At 37.7% G+C, this 26,077-nt stretch overlaps 10 protein-coding genes across 10 annotated transcripts; 6 read left to right on the top strand and 4 right to left on the bottom strand.

Annotated features, from left to right (window-relative positions):
* Nucleotides 1-1,568: 1,568 nt before the first annotated feature.
* Nucleotides 1,569-2,825, bottom strand: PKNH_1418900 (glycerol-3-phosphate 1-O-acyltransferase, putative; the record flags this gene model as incomplete). Its single annotated transcript, XM_002262042.1, has 1 exon — nucleotides 1,569-2,825. The coding sequence occupies one exon, from the start codon at nucleotides 2,823-2,825 to the stop codon at nucleotides 1,569-1,571; it is 1,257 nt and encodes a 418-aa protein (XP_002262078.1).
* A 1,263-nt stretch (nucleotides 2,826-4,088) lies between these two features.
* Nucleotides 4,089-4,679, top strand: PKNH_1418800 (ferredoxin, putative; the record flags this gene model as incomplete). Its single annotated transcript, XM_002262041.1, has 1 exon — nucleotides 4,089-4,679. One exon carries the CDS (start codon nucleotides 4,089-4,091, stop codon nucleotides 4,677-4,679), a length of 591 nt encoding a protein of 196 aa, XP_002262077.1.
* Nucleotides 4,680-7,056: 2,377 nt separating this feature from the next.
* Nucleotides 7,057-7,629, top strand: PKNH_1418700 (conserved protein, unknown function; the record flags this gene model as incomplete). The annotated part of the gene is made up of 1 exon (XM_002262040.1): nucleotides 7,057-7,629. One exon carries the CDS (start codon nucleotides 7,057-7,059, stop codon nucleotides 7,627-7,629), a length of 573 nt encoding a protein of 190 aa, XP_002262076.1.
* A 1,502-nt stretch (nucleotides 7,630-9,131) lies between these two features.
* Nucleotides 9,132-11,885, top strand: PKNH_1418600 (nucleolar complex protein 4, putative; the record flags this gene model as incomplete). Its single annotated transcript, XM_002262039.1, has 1 exon — nucleotides 9,132-11,885. The coding sequence occupies one exon, from the start codon at nucleotides 9,132-9,134 to the stop codon at nucleotides 11,883-11,885; it is 2,754 nt and encodes a 917-aa protein (XP_002262075.1).
* Nucleotides 11,886-12,678: 793 nt separating this feature from the next.
* PKNH_1418500 (40S ribosomal protein S19, putative) lies at nucleotides 12,679-13,595 on the bottom strand (the record flags this gene model as incomplete). Its single annotated transcript, XM_002262038.1, has 2 exons — nucleotides 12,679-13,113; nucleotides 13,593-13,595. 2 exons carry the CDS (start codon nucleotides 13,593-13,595, stop codon nucleotides 12,679-12,681), a joined length of 438 nt encoding a protein of 145 aa, XP_002262074.1.
* A 1,797-nt stretch (nucleotides 13,596-15,392) lies between these two features.
* PKNH_1418400 (conserved Plasmodium protein, unknown function) lies at nucleotides 15,393-15,875 on the top strand (the record flags this gene model as incomplete). The annotated part of the gene is made up of 1 exon (XM_002262037.1): nucleotides 15,393-15,875. The coding sequence occupies one exon, from the start codon at nucleotides 15,393-15,395 to the stop codon at nucleotides 15,873-15,875; it is 483 nt and encodes a 160-aa protein (XP_002262073.1).
* Nucleotides 15,876-16,528: 653 nt separating this feature from the next.
* On the bottom strand, nucleotides 16,529-19,068 carry PKNH_1418300 (conserved Plasmodium protein, unknown function; the record flags this gene model as incomplete). Its single annotated transcript, XM_002262036.1, has 7 exons — nucleotides 16,529-16,612; nucleotides 16,725-16,786; nucleotides 16,903-17,023; nucleotides 17,141-17,216; nucleotides 17,324-17,365; nucleotides 17,506-17,637; nucleotides 17,852-19,068. The coding sequence occupies 7 exons, from the start codon at nucleotides 19,066-19,068 to the stop codon at nucleotides 16,529-16,531; spliced, it is 1,734 nt and encodes a 577-aa protein (XP_002262072.1).
* A 984-nt stretch (nucleotides 19,069-20,052) lies between these two features.
* On the top strand, nucleotides 20,053-20,322 carry PKNH_1418200 (uncharacterized protein; the record flags this gene model as incomplete). Its single annotated transcript, XM_002262035.1, has 1 exon — nucleotides 20,053-20,322. The coding sequence occupies one exon, from the start codon at nucleotides 20,053-20,055 to the stop codon at nucleotides 20,320-20,322; it is 270 nt and encodes an 89-aa protein (XP_002262071.1).
* A 1,093-nt stretch (nucleotides 20,323-21,415) lies between these two features.
* PKNH_1418100 (zinc finger protein, putative) lies at nucleotides 21,416-22,030 on the bottom strand (the record flags this gene model as incomplete). The annotated part of the gene is made up of 1 exon (XM_002262034.1): nucleotides 21,416-22,030. One exon carries the CDS (start codon nucleotides 22,028-22,030, stop codon nucleotides 21,416-21,418), a length of 615 nt encoding a protein of 204 aa, XP_002262070.1.
* Nucleotides 22,031-23,797: 1,767 nt separating this feature from the next.
* Nucleotides 23,798-25,430, top strand: PKNH_1418000 (conserved Plasmodium protein, unknown function; the record flags this gene model as incomplete). The annotated part of the gene is made up of 5 exons (XM_002262033.1): nucleotides 23,798-23,812; nucleotides 23,988-24,038; nucleotides 24,248-24,322; nucleotides 24,457-24,529; nucleotides 24,769-25,430. 5 exons carry the CDS (start codon nucleotides 23,798-23,800, stop codon nucleotides 25,428-25,430), a joined length of 876 nt encoding a protein of 291 aa, XP_002262069.1.
* Between the last annotated feature and the right edge of the window lie 647 nt (nucleotides 25,431-26,077).

Raw genomic sequence — 26,077 nt, 5'->3', positions numbered from 1 at the left:
AAAACAGTTAAAGAGTAAAGGGGTGATCCCGTCTAAATGTTATTTCGCAAAATGCCTCTATGAAAGAAGAAGAAGCTATTTTACTGAGTACTAGGGGAAGTAGCCTCAAACAAATGAACACATCATGCATAATACATGCGAATAAAAGCACACACCTTTGCGCAGTGGTACGAAATATAATGAATACAGTACAACACAGGTTGGTGAGTTGTTGATCGTAAATAATTCAGCTACTTGTATTGGGGCGTTTAATTCGTTTCCTTTTCTCCTTTTATTTTTGCAGGCCGCAGGTGTAGTACATGAGCCAATGAGACAGGAAATGGCGCCTTATTTTAACATTTACTCGTAACGTGGAACAGGAACGTGAAAGTATGCACATGCACACAAGTATCTATATATACACATACATACAAATGTGCGTTTTACAAAATGACAACGGGGTTAATTTTTCACACCATTCGATGCTTAAACAAAGAATAAACATGCCCTCTATTTGCGTCTTGCCATAAAAGAGAGCTTACAACACAGCATGCATTAACAGAGAGAAAAAAAAAAGTTGTTTCCCCTTTTTTTCAAAACTTTGAAACATTTGTAATAGACCTTTTTTTTTTCATCCTTTTTGTGCCAAATTTTTGTACAATTTTGAAAAAAAAAAAAAAATATATAAAAACATTAAAAATTAAAATAAAAGTCACTGATCTGTTAGTGTAATGTGATACTTGCAGGAGCCAAATGGAATTTTTGGCTAGCTGGAAAAAAAAAAAAAAAAAAAAAAAAAAAAAAACTTCTGACCTCTGCATATCAGTAACGAATTAAGTCCTATACATGAAAGAACAGAAAAAAAAAAAAAAGCTAAAAAGACAACTTTTTATTTGGCTCATTTTCCATTAAATAGGCAATCATTAAACAAACACTTTATGACAAAATTTTATAACCCCATAAAATTATCAAAAGGGGGGTGTTTAATTTTTCGAAAAATGTTCAAAAATATCATATTCAAACTGCGCGTATGTGATACTTTTGCGTGTTTTTTTTTTTTTTTTTGTTGCCGTTTTTTAATATATGCCATTTGGAGGACAAGAACGAGAAAAATCAAACTTTCTAACTTTGCACATTCATAATGACAGAAGTAGTTATGGACGCATGTACTTTTGCGCATGTTCACAAGTGCAAATTACATGTGGGGGGTAAGAGATCAAGTCAGTTGCACGAAGGCAGCGTACACTTAATGTCCTGTGAAACCTTTCCACTTGTCGTATGCTTTTCCTACCCCCGGTAACGACATGACAGAGTTATGGTATTTAAAAAAGGTGATAAATAAAAAATGCGCGTTGTGGATCGAAGAAAAAAACGTAAAGGGAAAGTCCAAATAAAAGACAATTTTGACATAAATATGCGAGAATAATTGAGTGACATCAAAGGGGAGGGACCTGTAAGTGAGTGGAAAGCTAAAATGCCCCCTCTGGTTTGACTCATGAGCGTGTTTTGTGTAAAGATTACAATTATTCACCGTTGGATCCCCGGATGGGGGAGAACACTACCATTTCCACGTTCACCAGAATCACCAATTAGCATATTTCACTATATAGCCGATTCACATAGGTATACAACTTTTCTGTTATCTCTTTTTCGTCCATGGTGGGATACACATCAAAAATGTCTTCACCCAAAATGAGCCCCACTGGGGAGTATGCACAAGACCGATGTTTCTCAATTTCGTCAACATCGACCGTGTTGGGAGGAGGACATATATTGTACGTGTTCAGTGCGAGTCCTATGAAATGGGTTCTTACTTTTGCTCGTTTTGCAAGGATGTAGAAAGTTTGTATAATTTTAGGATCAAAGGTAGAAATTTTGATTTTCCCATGAGGGTCTTTCCTATCTCGGCCCCCACTGGGAGCTAGCCAAATGATATTTCTCCCTTCTGTTAATAAGTTTTTCAAAGCATTTAAAGATTTATGGTTGAACATGATTTTTTCTTCTTTAAGTTCTGGAGGGTTCTCAATATATTTTTTGGAATAAATGCAGAGCAAATTAGCTGAAACACTAAATGGCCTCGATAAAGGATCTGCCCTTATTTTATGACCCCCAATAAAAATAATTTTTCGGGAAATGTTATTAGCGTTATGAATATGAAAAAAGTATTTAATAATATTTGCATCAGCTTCTATATGGTGATTACTGAATATGATTATGTTGTGTCCTTGCTCTATCCATTTTTCCATTTTTTCAATGTGTTCAGTGCCCCTAAATTTAGAGTTTTCTTTATCTATCAATTGGGACCAGAATTGTAGGGACCATTCATGTAAGCTTTCATCATATCTGTGAACATTTGGAAAGGTATAATATCTATACTTTTTAAAGGATTCTATGTACTTTAAAAAATTTTCTAAAAATATCTCTGGAGGACAAGATTTATGTCTTTTCATTTCATCAAAGTAGTTTTTTAAGAACCCAGAGAATGTGTTCATGTGTTCTACATTGTCCGTGTTTTCTCCTTTTAGTGTTTCTAATTTTTCGGAGATTATTTTGAAGGCTTCCTCATAGGTATTATTTTTCAGAGTTGGGTAGTTCAACTTGTTCCCGCTACTAATCGGAAGGGTGTATACTTCCCTGTTGTCCCCATTTGGGACATTGGAAATTGGATTTTGTGACCCTCGGATGGTCCCCTTTGTGTGTCTATTTCTAATCCTCCTAACGGCACTGTCGCAATGGTTATAGTTTTTTAAGTAGTGTAATAGATTCTTCTTAAAACTTTCGACATTAGTAATTCGGATGGTGATAAATAACAGTACGGTTAACAGTGCCTTCCTTATTTGTAGCATTTTTCTGCGTCCGTTCTACAGAACGGGTCAGATATTGGGTGTATATATGATCACCGTAAGGGTGGGGCAGGAAGATCAGAAAAAATGAGAATATGCAGAATATGTCCACGTTCGGCATAACAACGATATTGGTACACATACAACACCTTGTCCTTCCCAGGGTTGCATATTCGTAGTTGTGTGTTGTTTTAGCTGCGTTTGTTCATCAGTGTTTCGTTCTGTATGCGTGCCACAATTTCCTTCCATTCGCTTATTCGTGCGCTTTTTTTTTTTTTTTTTTTTTTTTTCCTTCTTTTTTTTAATTCTCCTCTGCCCGTCCGCGCGTTTCTTCATTTTCTTCCGCATATCCCGCCATTCATAGAATCTCTTTTTCCAACCTTGTGCACAAGCGAATGCACAGTTGTTTGGTGACGCAGTGCAAAGTGTTGTCGCGCGACATGCGTGCGAGCGAGGGGTTTCACTAGCCTACATGGACCTATGCACATGTGCACATACACACGGTCCCGCAATGCCCTCTCCACATCATGTGTTCTTCAACGCCTCCCCTGCAGAAGGGATCTTGCTCGAGTTAGCCTTTTCGGTACGCGTTAATTTGAAATGCGGAAAAAAAAAAAAAAAAAAAAAAAAAAAAAAAATGATAAAATGGAATAAATAAAATACAACTAGGTACAGTTAGGTAATCCTTCCCACTCTCTTTCACCCCCAAATTTGTACGAACGAAATTTCTACATTTCCTCAAAAAGAAGCAGGGGAAGAATGTCAATTGGCCTTTTTGAATAAAATATTTTCAAACATTTTCGCATAGAAAAGTGAACAATGTGAGCAGTTTTTAAGGACCCCGCGTAGCTTTATATTAACCAATTCGCTAGCAAAATAAAGGCCTGATCAGTGTGACCAATTGAAGAGAGTCAAGGTGAAGCGAAAGCACAGTGCGAGTATGGTACAAATCACATGGCAATCGCAGCGTGATAAGCTAAATTGATACACGTACATATTGTCATTCATATATGTATATGCCCACACAGAGCCACATAAAGTTCAAATACAACATTTTCACAAACGACTTTTCCATTCATGAGGGTCATGCCTTTTGTGAAAAAAACATGCCAAATGAGGCGTACACACCGTCAATGAATACGAAGCGAAAGATATTCACATCCCTCGCATATATCCTGCGCGTCTGCCAATCGGCCCATCTGCACATATACACCTATGATCACATATCCATGATCAAACATCTGTGTAAGGCGTGAAGAGTAGAACATGACGATGATTATGCTGTTCCTGATGCTCATACTTTTAACGGAAAAGAGCAGTACATATAGATTCAGCAACAACAGAACGGCCCTAAAATATATGTCTGGAAGTAGAGGAATAAATATATGTGCCCCTCAAAGGAGAGCTTGTTCCAGTTTTATTAACAATTTGGTAAGCTCAAAAAAAGCATCATGCCTTCCTGTAGGTGGAGACAGAGGAGTTAATGCTCGGAACACTTCTAGTAACTTGAGCAATGATGGTGGGAAAAGGAGATATTTCAAGTCTGTCAACAGGAACAAACTGTTCTATAACATCACTCTTCGAACAAATGATGGAGAAAAGAAAATTCAGTGCGATGAAGATGAGTACATATTAGATGCTAGCGAAAGACAGAACGTTGAACTGCCGTACAGCTGTAGGGGAGGAAGTTGTTCCACCTGTGCCGCCAAGTTAATCGAAGGGGAGGTAGACAATGAGGACCAGAGCTACCTGGACGAAGAGCAACTGAAGAAGAAATATATTCTTCTGTGTACTTGTTACCCTAAGTCCGACTGCGTTATCGAAACACACAAAGAGGAGGAGCTCCACGACATGTGACTCTTTCTTAGGTCTCCGCTTGCAACCTTTCCCAATGCTATTATGCTAGTTTATGCGCGTTCATATATGTCTACACGTGCTGTGTACATCTGAACGAGGAGGTTGGAAAATGTTCCGACCATTCTAGCTATATTTCCCCCCTTTTTTGTACATAATTAAAGAAGTTAATCACTCTGTTTTGGTTTATTTTCAAACTAAAAGGGCAAAAGTATTTGTGGAACAGAGTGGGGTGATGAAGGGTTCATGGTTCAGATGACAGGGCCCCATCTTCCTAGACGAGGGTATATTAAATATGATCTGTCCTGTTTCCGTCCGTACATAACTTGAGCATTAGTTGGGAATATTTTTAATTCGTACATCCTTACCGTCCCTATTTTAATAACCTATTTTGAAATTCCCATTTCGTTGTCTTTCCTTCACCGTAGTGGCCCTCTCCTTCTCACAATTGATGTTTTTTTTTTTTTTTTCTCTCTCTCTCCCCTGCACTTTTGCACAACCGTATTTATATGCACGGGGGTCTATTCGAAACTAAGCGAAAATTTAATAATTTTCCGCATACGCTGAGATGACTGGGGAAAATGAATTTGCCTAACCAACACGCATAATATGTGTGTATATGCGTGCGTTTTCTATGGACATGCTTTCCTCGTGGGTGAATACTCGCCCCCCTATGTTTCTGGCAGGACGAATTGAGGTGCACTTTATGCGCACGTTACTTTGCACTTTTGTTAAAAGGAAAAAAAAGAAAAAGTGAACGCTACAAAAATCGCCAAGTTATTGTGCAAAAAATGATACGCCACCCAAATGGCCAAAAATAAACCAAAAAAAAAAAAAAGTCTTCCATTGGCGAAAGTGTCTACATTTTTATCTCGAAAAATTGCTGACATATTTTATTATTATTATTTTATTTTCCTGTTGGCGAAACGATTCGTATACAGATCTGGTGTTTTACAAAGTGTACATTAAAAATTTGCGCAAATCTGCCTAGTGGAAACACTTTTTTTATATATATTTTTTTTAAATTGTTGTTTTATGAAGATCTACTAAATGTTGTGCCTGAAGAGGGCGCAGTTTAATGGCACATAAGTGTGGGCACGTACGAACGTATATATGCATAGTATGTACATGTGCACGTGTTTCTTGGACACCAGGAATGAGCAAACACATCCAGACACTTGAACAGGAGATCTAGGAAACTTTACACATAGGTATGCGAATAGCGAGGAAACAATAAGGGGTGGGAGGGCAATTGCAACGGTCCCGAGGAGGCACAACCACAACTGTTGCAGTTTAAAAAAAAAAAAAAAAAACGTAAAAATGAGTAACGTGCCACTTGCGTGCTCCAAAAATCATTGCACCGATATTTGTTGCGTAACTACGTGGTGAAGGTGGGTGACAATGAGCACTTGTATGTAGATGAGCGAAAAAAAAAAAAAATGGTGTCCAACGCATGTTCATAGGAATTATATATTTTTTCCTTTTTTACTTTTCTGTGAGTGATTCCCGCAGAATGTAGTATTCAGGACATGCTTATATTCCTACATTTTTACATACCCGTAGTAACATATACACGCATGTGTTTAAGTCTAATCGATAATTTTTCCCCATGGCAACACAACAGTACAGTCTACATTTTGCGTGCATTAATTAAAGTGAAAAGGAAAGACAAAAAAGAAGCAACTTACCATGCAACTAGTGTCACATGTGTATTGTGTGGGTACCATTTAGGTGATCAATACGTAGAAAGTGGTCCAATGACCATTACCCATCATTTGTTTAGTATAACTAATAATTTTCCATGTGCATTTAAATTTTGTGAAGAGTTTTTTTTTTTTTTTTTGCGAAATCAATGTCTTTTTTTTTTTTTTTTTTTTTTTTCCATTTGTACTTACCAAAGAGGTACCTTTTTATTAACCAAAAGGCAAAGCTTGGACAGAAGATTACCCACAGTAGCTTCCCCCATTTAGCGAATTAACAGATTGACTACTTGATAAATGAACCTTTGCTCGTTCGTTTATTTGTTCTGTGACATTTCTTTGACTCTGCGTGAAAGCTAAGGGGATTTGCCTGGTCTGTCCTGTTGCCATTTTCGTTGCATGAATGCATCCGCTTTATGGGCGTTGGACGCAAGTGCGTGTACAGCATGTTCATGTGCATATGTCTATACGTGGGCGTTTTTTTAACAGGTCTTGCTTCTTCTCGTGTGACCCACCTCGGGAACAGTGATCGACAGAGCGTGCAAGCCCATTCAGTGTGTACAGTTTGTGCTTTGTTGCAATTGTACACCAAGCGTGAGCACACACACCGCGCATAACACCTTCGTCGTAGCTTCCCTCATATTGCCCCACCTGCGGATTCACATTTCCCACTTCAGAAGATGAGTTCTTCAAAATGTGTATCCAACAGAGTAGCAGCATTCGTTCTGTACCTAATACCACTAATATATTCCTTCTTGGTTGTTGTATTTGGCTTCATAGAGTATGAGCAGAAAAGGGCATGTAATTTATTAGTACTCTGTGTGCTCTACGGAGTAGTCATCATTTTAGTTTGTTCAGTTGGCTGCTATGGAATTATAACTGAAAATGTCACCTCCATCAGATCGACAATTATCCTCTTAATAGTAAACAACATTATCATGACCATGCTAATAACATTCCTGTTGATCGATATATTAAATTATCCCCACGTGGTCACAGTTCACAGAGCTTCTAAATTTCTGCAATTTGTGGTGCAGGACAAAAAGATAGGCTTAGCTTTCTGTTCCATTGTCTACGCATTGATTTTTTTTTCTTTCTGTTTCATGTGGACCATTGGAGATTATTTAGCTCATCTCGATGCTAAATTATGTTTGGATGACTTGAGGTATTCTCATGACCGCATGCAGCACAAGAAGAAGAGACATGCCACAAAGCTCCTCGGGGACGAAAGCGAGTTCTTAATCAAGGTGTGACTCGCGCAGTGAAGAGGGGAACACAAGGCACGGAGAAGCATAGCAAGCCGCATGTTAACTTCCAGTTGTACGTATTTTGAGAAGGCCACTTTGGGAGGACCACTTAGGGAAGACCACTCAGGGAGAGTTTCATGTTAACTGAAGAACAGAAAACGCTTTTTGTGTCTCTGCTTTTATTACATTTTGCATGTTGTTATAGACTGTGGATGCATTCCCACGCGTTTGCTCCCCGTGCGAAAGTTAGATCTTCCGTTTTTCTTAATATGGGGATTAAAGAATTCGCTAACTTTACTTAGAGTTTCGAGGGGCGTACCGTTGAGGGGGATTGTTTGATTTGTCTCTAGTTTTCTCTTCATTATTTCCCCCCTTTTACACCTCGTCTTTTATTTAAGATTTATACTTTAGAATATATTATATTTACCTAACCGTTTACTGCCCCATCGGGGCTATTCCCCTTAGCGTTCCCGCCCACCCCGAATGTTTCCGTACCCCTCATTAATCCAACCATATTTGCACCCCTTTGCGAAACTCACAAGTGTTACTTTAAATTATGTTCATACCATACTCTTACGGGGTGGGGTCATGCGGGGGCTGGGACATTGCGGTGGTGACGTTTGTATAGACATATACGATAATTTTTTTTTTTTTTTTTTTTTTTTTTTAAACGCATTTTAATCACTGAAACGAGTTTTTAATCTGATTCCCCCACTTGATAAATGGTAGGAGAGGGTGAACATATAACGGCACATTGGTACAAATTTAGGCGAAACACAGTGTAATGTTTGGGGCACATTACAGGGAAGGGAAATATTTTGGGGAAAGGTCTACCAATTGGGAGTTTCACTCCATTGGGGTGTTAACTGTACGAACCGATTTTGACCTCATCACCGATTTTCATGTCGGGAACGTGAATTTATTACACTGTCGAGGCTTTTTGGAAGCAAAAAGCCACTTTGCATCACCGGAAGGGGGGGGGGAATTACTCAGAGGGAGATATAGGAGTATGGTGAATGCGTCATGCTATATATGTAAAGAATGAACAACGTATATATGTATATTTTTTTTTTATTTTTTTTTTTCTTCTTCCCCTGCTGCGGGTACTTTACCCATCTCCTATGCTTGGGGCACTAGCAGATCAACTCCGAGATGGCAGTTTTAAGCAATCAGAATTTATCTGCGTATAATGGGCCAACGTACTGGCGAAAATGCAGATCGTGCTTGTGACGTCGTGAAAAATTTTGCCGCACGGAATAACCAGTACGGGGGCGGAGATTAAGATAATACTGCAGTAATTGCGCATTTGAAGAATAAAAAAAAATATGTCAAAAGGAAATATGAATTTTTTTTTTTTTTTTTTTCTCACTTTATTAATCATTTATTCGCTTGGGAATTTTCCTTTTTGGGCATAATTTTTGAGATTTATTTATTTATTTATTTTTTTTTTTTCCATTATGAGGACCGTATAATATGCCTACTTTTATAGGTTGCAAAGAATCTGCAAAATGGGAAAAACTGCTACGGAGAATAACCCCTGCGCATCTGTCGCAAATGACATTTGCGCTTTGTTCACTGCTTTACAAAATGACAGGAGTAAGAAGGCCATTTTGACTAACTTGACGAAATTATTTCTTCTGCTATACAATGAACGGATGAAGCGGAAATTATTGTATGGCTCAAGGGAGGAGACGCGTTGCAGTGGTGACGATGAGGACAACGCCAGTTTAAGAAGGATTTTCAAAAACGATCTGATTATACTGGACAATGGGAATAGGGAATACACGAAGTACGAGGAGTGGCTAAATGAGTGTTACGATAAATTTTTAAATATGCTCTTTGAGTTACTTAGCCATAGTGATGAGGTTCTTGTAACAAAGAGTTTGTCCTTGTTATTTGGTAGTCTCCAATTTGAAGCCAAGATATATAATAAAATTGTAACTAGCGAAATGGGAAAGGGAACTAGCCAGGTGGGAATCAATCTCTACAGTGAAATTCGCAACCATGGAAGTGGCACACCTCAAAATGAAACGAATAACAGCAGTCATCAATTGGGGGGTGGCAGACCGAATTTTATAAAACAAAACGACATGCAGAGCAATTCGAAGAAAGCCTTTCCCATTAAACTTTTTAGAAAAATAGTTTTCCATCTATTGAAAATCGATCAAATTAGTATTAGCACGATAAAATATATTTGCAAAATATACTTGTGTTTTTATTACGATTTAAACTATTATTTTCTGTCTATCTTGAAAGCCTTTTGCATTTTGAGGAAAGGTCTGCGGGATGACAAGTTCTACGGAGACGATGGTGCGGCAAGCGAAGATGATTTATCAGCAGAGAGAGGAGGCAATGGAGGATCCACCCTGAAGGAGCAATTGGGAAGAGGAGATAAAGACATGTTGAGAGATAACCCCAATACAAATCTCCTTATATTTAGCATTTTAATTAACTCCATAAAACCGGAAAAGAAAATTAAGGATGCCCATATTAGGAGGAAGGATTATCTGAAGAGAAGCAGAATTGACGAATTGTTCTTCGACCTGAATGACGAGGAGTTTGGAGGACTGGGGAAAAGGAAGAAGAGACGTATCTCCCGAAAGAAGGAAGAGAAAATGTCATACGATAAGGCAGAAATGAAGAAAACGTTTCACAACTACGATACGGATGACAGTATTGTGCATTCGTCTGACGAAGAATTCGACGGTGCATCTTCCCCCAATGGGGAGAGCAGTACGGGTGGAAGCGACACAGAAGAGGGTGCCAATTTTTTACGCAACGCAAACCTAATGCACCGTTCAAGGTTTAGCGACGAAGAATTTGACGTCGATGAAGTGGAAGATTACATTATTAGTCCAAAGAGGAAGAAAAAAATACAACTCAAATTGAAAAACAGAAAGAAAAATTTATTTATAAGTGAAAATGTAGATAAAAGAATTTATGCAAGATTGTATGCTAGTTGTTGGTTCTATTTTATAACCTCCTTTAACCACAGACATTCTATGGTTCTCCAGTTGTTGCACTCTATTCCACTGTTTGTATTTCCATATACAAATAATCCTTTCTACCTTATCGACTTTTTCAACTACTCCTTTTACAAATCTCGGGGGTTGTACACATCATTGGCTGCACTGCCTGGCATGTTTCACATCTTGACGGAGTTAAACGTTGGAGATTTGGTACAAGGGGGGGGAGAAATGGGTAAAGCCGAAGAGGAGGATGATAGTGATCGAAATGGTGGTGAGCTGAACGAGGAACAAAGCCAAGAGGAGGGCGAAGGAAAAAATGAAGATCTAAGCGAATATGGAATTTCCTCCCAACAAAAGGGAACAGCCGAAGGGGAGAACAAGTTGAACGATAATATGTACACAGATTACTACAAGAGGCTGTTCGAGTTGATAACGCCAGCGAGCTTCTATTACGCCGACACGAGATTCTTAAAAATAATTCACGCATCTATAAAAAATCAAATGATCCCATTGCACTACGTCATATCCTTTTTGAAGAAGCTATTGAGAGTAGCTTGTCTGACCTCCTACAACGTGTCGATAAACATACTCAGCGTGGTGTATGACTCGATGAGTTATTTCCAAAGCGAATTAAAAGACGCCATGTCTCTTTCTGCAACAGTTTTTATGAACCTAGAAATTAAGGAGGATTTATTCTGCTATGAAAATTTGGGGAAAAATTTTGAAAAAAAAAAAATCGTCGAAATGTTGAAGGGCAATTATAAAATGTTGCGCGGTGAAGATGGTAGTGCAGATGATAATGCGCATGGGAATGACGAGGGTGATCATCAAATCGATGCGCCTAACACGGTAGATAATCCTCTGTGCGCGAAACTGCAAGTAACAGAGAAGGACATCAACCCATTGCAAGCGACCGATGCGGCGCTGCAACTGAATACAACCAAAAACCTGTTCAGCCTCCAGGAGTGCCTGCCAAACAAGTACCAAATAAATATGAACACCCTGAATAAGAAGGAGATGTACATGGCTAACCACATATTTTACGAAATAATTTTGCTGAACAACCATTTGTGTGAGAATTTGAAGCAATACTCGAATGTGTATCATTACAGCTTTGGCAATGACTCATTCGCGAAGCCGCAAACTTTTTATACAAACCCTAGTAAGTTGAATATGCAGATGGAGAATTCTCTTTTTGGCTTTCTAAAGAATTTTTTGAGCTTCAAAAAGAGGAAAGAAGCGGATATAGTGCCTTCTGTGAAGCGGAAAAGGTTCTCGACGGTCTTCCTGTGAATCCGCGCAGGGATATAACGATCAAGATCGCACTTGCGTTTAGGTTTCACATTTATTTGTTATTTATTATATATATATATTTTTTTTTTGTTACCTTTTAGAAAAATTTTCTGTAAAATTTATCATTTGTGGTTATGCGGCAAATTGGGAAAAATCCCACCGTACATTAGAGTTGCCACTCCCTGTAAAAGTCTATCTCCCCCAATGGGGGTACCCGTAATGGACACACCGGACACAAAAATAGTGCCCCATTTTTTGTGTGCATTTTTTTTTGGTACATACTTTGTGGTATTTTTTTTTTTTTTTTTTTTTACGAATTGTAATATCGAAAATAAGTGAACACTCCTATGATATTTTTCTCACCTTAAACCTTGCACTGTGTTGTGCTTGAGTGGAGAAAAAGTATATATATATATTTTTTTAAAATACTGCTTACGATACATATTTGCTTTTAAAATGCAAGTTAGGGATCTTCTACCAATTTGTTAATGAAAAAAAAAAAAAAAAAAATATATATAGTACATGAAAGAGAAGTAAGATTTTTCACGAAAGCACGTTTGCAAGTTTGTTCTCACTTGGTTTTCCCTTCTTCGTTCAGACTTTCGTTAACCGATACGGTTCACGTATTTGTCGCTTTTTACTTCAAACCCTTCATTTGTAGCGGCGTGGAATGTCTCCAGCGCAGGCATGTGCGAGCACACATATATATGCATACATGTATGCATGTACGTAGATATATACATATGAGCGCAGCATACATATACGTGTTGTTCTCCCCCTTGGGCCATGGTGCTTATTTCAATGGGATGAAACGGGACGAGTGCGTGGCACCAATACCGGGCTTTCCATGTCTAGTGTGCTTGTACGTAATGGAAAATTCTCCCAAATAGTAGCCAATCATTTCCGGCTTTATTTCTACATTGTTGTACTGTTTGCCATTATGCACAGCGACAATTGAACCAACCATTTCGGGAATAATGGTCATGTTCCTTAAGTGCGTTGGGATAGCTCTTGGTTTTTCTCCAACCTCACATTCTTTTTTTGCTTTTCTGAGTTTTTTCAAAAGAGATTTTTCTTTCTTACTTATTCCTCTTTTGAACTTTCTTCTCTGCCTTGCGCGGAAAAGTTTAACCAGTTCTTCCTGACTCAAGTCCAGTAGCTTATCGAGCTCCACACCTCTGTAGTGGAACGTTCGGAATGTTCTCTTTTTGGGTTTGTTTGCGTCTTCCTGTAAAGGGAGGAATGTGCGTGTGGGAGATGATAATCATGAATGCGCAAGGGAACAATAGGTAAGTATTCTCTAAACCTCTCAGAGGTTCATATTCACTTGATCGTGCTTAATAGGGCAACACAAAACTGGAGGGTGCTGTGTTTCCCTTGAGCCCCTTCGGTCGGTTTGAACGACAAAAAAAAAGCGAAGCACAAGATATGTTTCGTTACTCCACCGTATGCAAATGCTCGGTAGAATATACGTGGGGTGCCCTCTATTCATGTCGAACAAGGGGCCATGCATCATCGCATCTCATTCATACGTATGTTTTCGCTAAACAAGGCGGTTTGCTCAAAATTTTTTACGCCCAGTGCGACACAAAAATGTTTTTTCATGCAAATGCGCTCAGCAATTCGTACATACATTTCCGTTGCAGCGAAAAAACGGAAATGCTAGTAGTCGATGGGGAATATTGTATAAAGTATGGAAATACGTACCATGATTGCGAGGGGAAAGGTTTAAAGCAAGAAGTTTTCTAATAAATCCGTAGGGGTTAAATGCAGCTTCAATAAAATAAGCTCTTTTCACAAAGGCTTTCTTTTTTTGTTTTCTTCCTTTTGCGTTTAATTTTTTGCGTTTAAACTTTTGCGTAAATTTCACTGTACTCAGGATGGAAACAGTTCAATTCGTGGTGATAAAATTGTCGCGTAAATTTTTTACTTTATATTGATTCTTAAAAAGTGGTAAAAAAAAAAAATAAATAAAATAATAATAAAATAACTCCGCAAGCGGTTTGTCGTATTGCAATTTGTGTGATTACATTTTTTTATTTTTCATTACCCTAGAGGGATGCGCAATTTATTCTATGCTTATTATATGTACGTAATATATTTATATGTATAATACGTTTCCATTGCGCCGTCGTATTGGCACAACGCATTTATATGTAAAATAACACTTTTCCCCCTCCTGCTTCGGCCATTTTTCTCGCCTCGCTTTACACCAAGGGCGACCTTTTCTGACCTACCAAAAAGGTGGTATCCTTTTTCCGTTAGTAGGAGTATAGTGGACCCTCTATTCCCCGCATGGGTTTAATGCACTTTAAGCTCTTTTTCAGAAGATATTTTTTATAAGCTAACGCAAAACGGTCAGAACTACCAAAACAACATAAAAATGGAAAAATGAAAGTATCGCCAACGCCACCAACCACCCATGAGGGGGTAGTGCATATCAAACTATAATAACGAGCAAAAGAACGCACTTTATTATTTACATCAACGACGCGCATAATTGATAACATGCACTGACATATATGATATACGTAAAAAAAAAAAAAAAAAAAAAAAAAAAAAGAGTATATAAAACCATATGGGTATAAAAAATGTACTATATATTATTTGCATATGGGTAAGCCTGCCCCCGCTTCATTTATCGCAGCTGCGAGGGTGATTAATTTTCTCCTTCCATCCTTTTAACGACATATGCGTACTTTTCCCGTGACGCGCACTATTTTTTTTAAACGTATATTTTATTTGAAGCAAAGAGGGGGCATATAACCAGGCAATATATTTTTGGCAATCCCAAAGTAAGTATATTCTTCATTTTTGCAGCGCAACCTATACACGGTTCTTATGTATAGATTCCCGCAGAATGTAGCGTGAGAAAAAAAGAAGAAAAAAAATTCCCATGAATTAAAGCAAAAGAGGGGAGAAAAAAATAGGCATTTCTCATACAGATGAATGAAAAAAAAAACATAAAAAAATAAAAATAAAATAATATATTCATAAAGCTACAACGTAATTGAAGCATGTGATCACCTTTAATTGGAGGCAACGAGAACATGCAGATTTAAGCTTCTTTTTTTGTATTTCTCCTTATGCCTTCTTTTTTTTTCGGTCGTGTAGGCGATGTTTACATTAAGCCATATATATTATACGCTTGTGGTGAAAAAGAGGAGTCCTTGATAATCCAATTTTTTATGTAGTTTCTTATGAATGGAAAAAAAAAAAAAAAAAAAAAAAAAAGGGAAGGAAATGAAACTTCATTTAGGATGAGAATACCATTTTAAATGAAAAAGACTGGCCAACTTCTCCCTAAACATTGTTACAACACCCAAAGGGGGTTCACGAAAGTGTCATTTTTTTATCCCCCCCCATCCCCAATTTGATACATACAAAAGTAAGCCAAAAAGAATATTTGCCTTTCCTTGGCATGCAAATTAACAGCGAAAGAGACATCGGGTGAAGACCCCATTTTACCTTCATACGAAAAAATTCAATCTGCAAATACCCCTCAAAATGAAGACAGGCTTTTTGGAGAAGGCAGAAAAAACAAATGATGGAGCAAAAGATATGACGCAATGTGGGGACCATGATGAAGAAAAAGAAAATATGGTTTCTCTGAGAGGATTTAATCTGACTTATAGAGAAAAATTGGAGAACTTAAAGACAATTAAAAATATTGACAATAATAAAAAAATTATAAAACTCGTTTTGGAGGATGTCGACTTGGATCCAAAAGTCGTTATGCAGCATGTGGTCGATATGTTAAAAGAAAAAACGACATTATACACAATTGTCGAAATAAACAAGCAGAAATACAAAGTGAAGTATAATGAAGTGACCCCCGATGATTATATCTTATTTCCAGAAAATGTTAGTAATATTGCTAATTGCAAATATGCGTACATTGGCATTTTGAAAGTTGCTAAGTATACCAAGAAATGCACGTTTAATGAAAAATCTTTCCAGGCGTGGCAGAACATCCCGATGGATTTTTAACTATCGTTGCGTACACATCGATAAGTGTATTTTTTTTTCTTTTTTTTTTTTTGTATTTACCGAGCATTGCGCAGATATGCATAGTGGCCACGTTGCAGTTACTGTCATATGCACACCTCACACGATGTATGCTCCTTTTTTTTTTTGTTTCAACCGTCGGTTTACTGTACCTTCCGGGTTGCTATTTGTTCTGCGAACTTTACGCATATTATTGTTCGCAGTGTGCATTTTTTTTTTTTATTTCCTTGCTGGCACCATCCCAAAGTGCCATTTTTTTAAAATGTGCATTCGTCATTTTGTAAAAAAAAAAAAAGGAAGTTAATATGTTTTGGTAATTTGTATGTCCCACCACAAACACACACTTGCGTACATTTGGTGTACCACATGTACCACATCGTTTGATAAAATTAAAAAGAAAAAACATTTCATTCAAAAGGAAATTGACTTGAGCCATGATCATCCGTTGAGCGAATCCGTTCGTTGCTCATTCGGCTTTTTAAAGAATTACTCACTTGCGCATGCCAAGTGAGAGAAGGAAACAACCAAGACAAGAAAAAAAAAAAAAAAAGAAAAAAAAAAAAGAGAAAAAAAGAAAAGAAATAGTCTATTTTTTGAACAAAAAAGAACGGTTGTTCTGTTCCCCCTTTCGCTAACTAATCAATGACGTACGAGTCAGGTAGGTAGAGCACGTAGTTGTCATCACTGAAATCTGCTTCATCTTGCTTATTAACGTTATCCTGTTGGGAATGAAAAAAAAAAAAAAAAAAAGGACATCATTACGTAGATATTGAAATAATTTTATGGCTGAAGTCCACCGATATGAAAATGCAAAAGGAACAATTTGATTACCTCGGACAGGGGGAACTTCACGTCTATTTGGAAGCCATCTTCCAGTCCCAGTTCTTCATTGTCTGTTATGGGAGGGAAAAAACGGATTTAGAGGCGGGCATACAAACAGGTGTGAGATAAGAGGCAACTGCGTTTTCACCTCTGCGCGAAAACGTAGATTCCCTTTTGTCAAAATTACCAAATGTAAGGTCCTTATCACATAAATCCCCGTCAAAATACATTTTAATGTTTTCTATTTTATCCTTGGGTAGCTTGAATGAATGGCCCAGGTGGGTGGCCAAATCGCCGAAGGTTTTGTTCTGCGTGGAGGGAAAGCAGGCGTGAAAAGAAGGATAGGAAAATAAATCTTACATATACACTGCGCATAGGAAGACATTGATACATGTGCGTGTTAGCGTGTGCCGTCTTTTGGGTACCTTGTTTATTAGAACATTGTCCAAACTTTTGTTTTTAATTACTCTCCCATCAGTTCCGATGATTTTTACTTTTAGCCTGCGCAAAAAATGGAGGGTTCACGATTGAGCGGTTATACAGTTGAGGGATAGAAGTGGTAGGCGCTTTTCCGTTCTGTCGTCCTTCCGCTTGCAACTTTTCCTTACCTTATCTTCTCCGTTTCGCACAACTTTTGGAAGGTAAAATTCCTGCAAAGGAGGTGAACAAAAAAAAAAAAAAAAAAAAAGAGATGAAGCTCGATTGCATGAGGAACGTACAACTGATAGTAATGGATAGACAATGAGAAAAGAGAGAAAGAGAACTACATGCTGTCTCCATTTTGTGTTACTTTTCCCTTTTTAGGAACTCCTTATTTTTGTTAAGAATGTTGTTGAAGTTGTCAGAATGGTTGAATTTTCTTTTTTCTTCTTTTTCGGAGCTGGAGATTTTTCCCATCTGATGTATAATTTTGTCTATTGCACTGAGAAATGAGGAGGTACGTGAGGGTATAAAAATATTGGATTCCCCTGGGTTTCCATGAACTTTGATGAACAGTCCATCCAAGAACATTGTTCATACGAGACTTTACATTTTTTTTTTTTTTCTTTTTTCTTGCCATCTTTACATATATAGGAGGGTAGCATTTTTTTTTACGCCTCGTTCTTATGTGGTTCCTTTTTTTATGATACACTTACTAGTTTACGTCATCCGAATCGAAGTGCTTTCTCCTCAAGACGTCGTCGCTGTGCATTTCGATGGGATGATTTCCTTTCTTGTTTGTTTCATTCTTAACGGATGGAAGTAACTTACATTTTTTGTAACTGAATAATGTTTCATCTAATTCATACTTATTTGCCTCATTATGGTTGTAATTCTTTTTATGTGTATTTCTGCAAATTTTTTTTAAATTATACATTTTTTTTTTTCCATTTATGGTGTTTACAAAAATGGGGTATGCTTTACTTTTGTCTTTTTCAGGCAACTTGAAGTAGATGTAGTTGTAGAAGGGGGATTCTTTTGCGACATCACGTTCGAACTCTTTGATGTGTTTCTCTTTGTTCTTCTTTTGTTTACACTGTTGAGTATCCTTCTTCTTCTTCGTGATCTTATCCTCCTCCCCATCTTTTTCCTCCACGTAGCATTTTTTAAAGCCTTTGTCTTCCTTCAACAAATTGGAGTAGTAGAACAGATCATCATAGTCGTCGCTGTACCAGCTGAACGAACTGGACGAACAGTCACTGCAGGGATACAATTTGTGGTTAACAAATGCATGATCATGATATTTGTGCCTTATGTAGGCTTCCCTGTTGCCTCTTATCCGTTTAGTCTTCTCACTTTTTACAAAGCTGTGTAGAGAAACGACGCTCGAGCTGGAGCAGGAGAGTTCGCTTAAGTCGTCTCCTCCCTGGACAGTTCCATTCAATCGAGAATCTGTCACCCCATTCTTCCGATCACTAGCCAAATTATAATTAATGAACATTTTGCAAAATTTATCATTGTTTATAATTATCGCATTTCCTTCCTCGGTATACCCTGCAATGGTTTTCTTCTTCATTTTCTGCAGACTGGATTTGTTTTTTTCGTATTCTTCGAAAAAGTTGTCCCTTCTTTTTGCGGTCCTTTGGTAGGGCTGCTCAGTTGGGCGGCTTTCGCCATTTTCAGCGTGTCCCCTTTTTGCTTTTTCCACCTCATTCAAATTTTTATAAAATGCAATTTTGTCTTCTATGCAGGTTAATATCTTGTCGTAGTTTTTGTAAACCTCTGTGGGTTCTCCCCCTGTTTGGCTGCTTCCTCCTTTTGCATTTTTGCCCCCTTTTCCCGTACCTTTAAATTTCCCCCTAATATATTCCCTGGACATTTCAAGTTCTGACAAAACGTGCCCCACCAGGTTGTTCTCTGTCTCGTCCTCCATTTTGTTTTTCTTTTTTTCAACTTGCGACGCTTGCGTGTGGGTAGCACACCTGTGTGGTCGCGTTCGTCTGTTCGTTTGAACGCTTATATTTTTGTTTGCCCTTATGTTGCATTTTTTTTTTTTTTTTTTCTGTTTTTTAGCTATATATATTTTTTTTTTTTTAGCTATTTTTTTTTTTTTTTTTTTTCTTGCCGTCGCGCAGTAACGAATATCTAATTTCCGCGGAAATCAAAAATTTTGTTCCGTTGAGCATTACAATTCTTTCGAATATCTCCCTTTGCTATTCCGCTTCTGTGCCATTTTTTTGTTGATGTGTTTATTTAGGTTAATTTCCAAAGGGTTATTACAAATAGGAGGTACTCACAATTTGGGAAAAAAAAAAAATAAAAAAAAAAAAAAAAAAAAAGCATACAAGGAAAGGCCATATGTACTTTCAAGCAAAAAGAACAAGTGGGGAGGCAAACAAGAGTTAGAGATCCACCAAGAGAGGCACATCTCCTTTTCTCATTTTACGCACCTGAGTAAGTTACTTCGTATGTACATTTGTATGGATGCCTTTACTTGCGTAAACACTTCGAGTTGTGTGAATACAACCTATTCGGCGCATTTGCAAAAAGGGTTGGAGGGCTGATTTATAGGCTGAAAAGGCCCACGAATTTATGCCCATGTGTGTGTGAACATATGAATATACGAATGTACGACTGCGTGAATGTATAACCGTGTGAATGTACAACCGTGTGAATGTATAACCGTGTGAATGTACAACCGTGTGAATGTATAACCGTGTGAATGTACAACCGTGTGAATGTACAACCGTGTGAATGTACAACCGTGTGAATGTACAACCGTGTGAATGATACGTTTGTTATTCCGCTTTGGCGCGGCACAGACGTGGCATTCTGCGGAGGAACTATAGCGCCAAAGAAATAACCCCCGAATACCTTGGAGCGCCACTCATTTTTGTTACTTTCTTTTCGCAGAAGAATGGGTTTTTTCTACAGTGGATACCACAAACCTAGTGGCAAGAACATAAGAGACAGAAGAGCCCAAATATTTTACGTCTTGGGATTATTTGTTCTGCCCACGATCGTGACTTATGCAGGGAGCAACTACCACGTGTTGAATTTTTTCATTGATACCTTTAAGCCAATTGAAGTGCCCAGGGAGGTGGACTTCGACATAATTAGGAAGATATACCATAATAAGAAGCCAACATCCAAGAGTGCAGATTATGATGAAAATACTAATATGTAAGGGATCAAGGGGGAGAGAAGAAGTGGAAGGGAGGTAGGAAGCATCAGTGGAACTGTAAATGTCAATCTCAACCGCTAGTGGATATAGCTTCCTTCCCCAGCTAGCATCCTAAAAGAAGGCCATCTTGACCTAGGTCTTCCGGATTTTCCCATACTCCAAGTAGCCAAGTGAGCACCTAAGGGAGAGACAATCAAGTTGTTTTCATCGCTTGGCATCCCTTGTGTTTTTTTCCTTTATCGCATAAATGTGTATGATAATAATAAAGGAAAAGACGTGATACTCCGCAGCTGTCATCATCACGTAAATTCCTCCACAACAGAAATGGGAGAATACATGTAGAGTAGAATGCGAGTAATCGACATATGAGGACTAGCGTGATTGTAGCAAAACGTTGTCGGATCTACAGACCGCGCTGTAATGTAACTCTCCCCTCCCTATTGGCGCCCCCAAGTACTTTTGTCCTTTTATGCGCACCGTGATTACTGCGCAATGAGAGGTGTTAAAAATGAATATAACTCCTCCATTCAGCGTGTGAGAACATGTTATGATTTGAGCCCGACAGGAGAGCATACACAGGTGCATCCATGCGAACCTACCTACATGGTGGACTTGAATGAGAAAAAAAAAAAAAAGAAAAACACACATTGAAAGGATGGAATTAGAAATTGTCAAAATTAAAAAGATGGCATAAAAGTATTTTAGTTTCTGCATGAAGGGAAGGGGGGCGCAAAAAAAAAAGAAAAAAGGAAAAATGCATGAAGGTACGAATAACATATATGGACGGATAAATGTTAGGGTAAGTGAACGGGCGGTTGCATAGAAGAATTAGCCACTCATTAAGTAATTGATTAAGTAATTGATTGATTAATCGATTGAGTAATTGATTAACTGATTGAATAATTGCTTGGATAAACAAGTAAAGAGAAAAAAGGAAAAAAAAAAAAATAAAATAAAACAAGTTATCACTACAGGGCATCGTTCTCCTTAAACATTAAAAATGGAATTGCTAAACATTTGCGTTCGAAAAAAAAAAAAAAAAAAGTAGCATATATATATATATCTATTTATATATGCTTCCCTTTTTTACGTGTGCCTATGTCCTGTAGTTTATTTTTTTTTGTGTGCATTTTCGAATAGGTTGTATTCGCGTAGATGGCGCTCTCTCTCGTTTGTCGGCCATCTTTTTCTGTTTGCCTTTTCCAATGGACTTTTTTGTTTTCTCCCTAGTAGTGTTATTCTCTCCCGTTTTGTTTTCTTTAATGTGTCCATTGGTGTCCTCATGTGTGGCAGTTGTGGTACCGTTCGTTGCGGTAGTGGCATTACTATTTAGCGCGGCTGTTATGAAAATACTTTTGTTTGAAGATTGCATATCTGGGGATTGCTTGAATGATGGCATAAAACCATCGCCATCGAACATGCTACTTTTACCTTCATTTGTATTTTCACTATGTTTGGTGTCCTCTGTTGAATTTGTGGCATGTGCTTCAACATTTGTGTCGGTATTAATGGAGGAGTTGTCGTCATTTTTTTTTTTTATTTTTTTTTCACTATCCGTCAAATTATTACAATCATTTTCGTTAGCATTTTTCATAACATTTTCGTTTGTTTTACCATCATCCTTGCTCCTCCTTTCCATACAACAAGCACATTCTGTGGCTTCCTCCGCGTTAACCACTAGGCATGAATTACACCTCCATGTTCTTTCCATTTTCTTTTTGGAAGCGTGTTAATCAGAAAGCACGTAAAATGTAAGGTGGGAGAGGGGCGTAAAGTCACGGCAGGATCGCAAGACCGGCGAAAAAAAGAGTTGTAAAAATGGGTAAAATATGCTGTTGAACAAATCTCTACACAAGGGGAGGTAAAAGGGTAAATATATTTTCCCCTTTTCGTGTTATACAAGTTTTTACCTCCTTTTCCTGATCTCCGCTGCTTATAAAAGGGTGTAATATGCTTTACCTGGTAAATGGCTTTTGCGTAAAAATAAATAATTGTATCAGATCGTCCTTTTTTTTTTTTTTTTTTTTTTTTTTTCTTCTGGTATGCGGGGAAAACAAAAACAGCTTCAATTGTAAAAAGAGCTTTTTGCATATTTGTTTTTAACTTTATAAGTTTTTTTTTTTTTTTTTTTTTTTTTTTTTTTTTTTTTTTTTTTTCCCGTCGAGTTGTATACCTTTTGCTTCACCTCAACCTCATGGTTATTTTTGTTTTAAGCCCAGGCTTGACTTGATCGTAAGCGTCATTCAGTTCTTGCCGTAACCTTTACGACGCTTCGGTGTAAAAGCCTTTTCAACACCACTTTAACACATAATCCTTTTTTCAACTTATACGTAACATTTAATCAAGGCATATTTTTACATAATTTTTTCCTCCCCTTTTTTTGGATATGAACCAAATGGGAAGTTATCGATAGTGTGTTCAATTTACGCCTTTCGCAGGAAAAAGAAAAGAAAGAAAAGAATACGTCATCAGGAGTTAATGCCCTAACGTTTATGACATGCAGGGAAGAATTTTTTTTTTTTTTTTTTTTTTTTTTTTTTTTTTTTTTAGCTACCCCCATATATATATATATATATGTATATATATGATATTCGATGTATATAAAAATGAAATAACCTCCTTGTGGAAGAATTTCTGTGAACGTTAAATTTCCCATTAATGAAGTGTGCCAATTGGTTCGTTTAGGGTTGGTTATCCGAAGAGGGAGAATGGCATATTTTATTTTATTTTTTTTTTTTTTTCTCACTCTTGTATGCCCCTTGTGTAAAGTCTGACGTGACGTGTGTCATATATTCGTAATACGAATAAAATGTATACAAGTGCCACCAGCTTGTTTACGTACTTTTATTTCTAATTGTGTGGACTCTTTTTCTAAGGGGCTAAGTTGAAAGGGCGAGTCGATTTTTCGAGTCTGAATGTTCTGGTTTTTCCCTCCCCCCCTTCATGTCAGGTAAAAAAATGCGTGTAAGGGAAGGAAAGAATTGCAGTTTGAAAATGTGATGTTTTTCAAAATTGCTAGATTTTGAAAATCCCGTTCTGTTCCGCACTCCTCATTCGTTTGTCCGCAGTCTGTAATTCCCCAGTGAGTGCTTCTCACTTCATATGTAAACACAAACAAGCAGAAATATTTTTTTCCAATTTTGAATGTTATATGTGCATGGGGAAAAGAACCCTTCCCCTTTTTTTTGGATGCGCATTTTATTTTGCATTTACCTCGGTAAGTCAGGAGATAATCCCTCCGTTGCACGTCTCTTGCGCCCGGCTCTGCATTTAGGGGACAAACAACTCGGTAGATGAGCCGATAACACAAATGTAGGCACGAGCACACACCCGTGCATATGAAGGGGAAAAGAGACACCAGGTGAAATCGTGCAAAGAAGCTGAACGGATAAATACACACATACAGGAGTACATGTATGAACGTTTGTGTTCTATCTATTCGTCTGCCTAATTTACCTGAACAACCGCCACCAAACCAATGGATTACTCGGAGGTATGAACACGGAAACGCGAACAAGTAACTCCCCCCCCTGGAGTTTGTCCGCGTAAAAAAAAAAAAGTAGAACTTGCAAAATTGCCCTTTGTAAATTTGCACATATACAGATTCAGCTATGTGTACGTTTTTTCCAAATTTTGAATTCGCATTTTTACCTTTTCCCTCCTTCAAGGTTGATGAAGATGATGAGGATTTATACGAAGGGTTAGAGGCCGACAATTTGGTAAGGAGCTCCATAGGGGTTGCGCATGCATGTTAGCGCACGAACAGAGGATAATGTTTCTGCGTGTTGCAACGTGAGGGCTGCACCAGTGACGTGATGACAAAACAGGAGGAAAGCAATTTATTTCGAGCAACCACATTTTATTTTTGGGTCGCTCCGCTGTGTTGTCGCGTTGCTATATTTTACTTTTCCCCACTCTGAACGAACAGCTACAAGGATCATACGAAAAAAGAATCGAAGAAAAAAAAAAGGAAGTCGAAAGGGTACCCGTGAAACCGAAAGAGGTGGGGCATTTTAAGACGAGCCCAAATTGGGGGCCTCCAAAGAAGGAGCATTTTTTCTGCACACAGGAATCAACCTGTGGAGGGGATAAATAATTTCCCATTTTCATCGCTTCCTTTTTTTTTCCGCATCGTAGCAATTTTTTGAAAAGTCAAGAAGAAGTTTATACAAAAAGTTAAGCGGCGCCAAGGTGGTGTACACCAAAAAGGGTACTACACACATTTTTAAAAATGAGCGGATATAATGTGCGCCCCAGGGGAGGACTCCATGAAAAATATATACGTGTGTCGATTGTATTGTCACCCCTCCCCTGCATGCACGGCAAAGATGAAGAGGCATACAAAAAGTGGCCTCGATGCTTTCTGCTTCTATTGATTAACTTTTGAAGCGGTCGATTTGATTTCACATTCCTCCCACGTATAATCTGAACACGCACCATTTCCTACAGAACCCTGCTTGTTCCTCGGTGCCCCCCAATTGAGCGAAGGCGCAGATGAGGAAGATAACAAAGTCGAGTTTTTATTACTAGTAAATTTGTTATACTTTATAAATGACGTGGTAATAAAAAATTATTGCGAGAAAATCGGGAAAGTGAAAAGAGTAGTTATCCTGGAAGATGACAAGCACGGAAAATCCCTAGGGATCTGTTTGGTAGAATTTTACAGCCTAGATTCGTCGCAAAATTATGTTGCTTATTTGAAAGAAAAGCTGAAAGCTGATGTGCGCAAGGTAAGTCTGGACATAGAGGAACAAATAAAAGGTGATGAGATGTACAACTATGGAGGGTATATAAATAGTCACACGATAGAATTAATAAAAAGAGATAACTTGGATGTCCTGCAGTGCACGGAAAATATCCATGACGCTTTAAGTAAATCACTAAACTTGAATAAGCACCCCATTTTTAGTTGGTTTAATACCAGCATGAAAGATGTCCTCAGTACTTACGTTAAGAGCGAATTAAAAAAAAAAAAAAAAAACGCCATCATAAATAATGATTATATGGATCGGAAAAACGAAAGCGACTCCGATTCTGGAAGTGATATATCTGCGCATATCATAGATTATGTTTCGAAAAAGAATAAGTTCCTTTCGTACGGTAAATCCTAGGGGTGTATATTTTTGGCAGATGCACGTCTGCCTTTTTTTTTTTTTTTTTTTTTTTTTTGTCATTATGCGTGAGAAGAAAGAATGAGAAAAAAAAAAGGGAAACAAAACACCTGCTATAAAAGCGTATACAAACAAACATCGTATTCGTTCATGCGGGTGTTGGGTAACCCCGCCCTTACCACCACGTGGCTACTCTTTCTTTCAAATGTGGTGTGCCTTTTGTTGGCTGCCCTCAAACAGAGCGCAACAAAAAATGTGCGTTCTCAAAAATGACTCAACTTTTCTATTTTTTCCATTTTAACATTTTGAATATATTTATTTCTCTTTCAAGATATAAAAAGAGGACACATACTAAGTTGAAAATATAAAAAATGAGAAAAAGTTAAAAAAAAAAAAAAATTAATCACAAAAGAAATGTGTAGAGAAGGGGCTTAAAGCAGCAATACGTAATGTTATTTTTGCAAAAAAAAAAAAAAAAAGGGGGGGAAATATATAACAATGCGCGGTAAAATAGTGCATGCAAATTACAAATAAGAGGATAAAATCAGGCGGAGGCTGGGTGTACAGCTTGCCGTTCTTAAACGCAAGCAGATACAAAAATGTAAAAAAAATACATATATATATTGGGTCCCACAGCACAGGGGGAA

The sequence above is a fragment of the Plasmodium knowlesi genome (assembly GCF_000006355.2).
Source record: "Plasmodium knowlesi strain H genome assembly, chromosome: 14".
NCBI lineage: Eukaryota > Apicomplexa > Aconoidasida > Haemosporida > Plasmodiidae > Plasmodium > Plasmodium knowlesi.
Note: the sequence above shows the minus strand (reverse complement) of the source record. Positions and strands in the feature narration are given on the sequence as shown.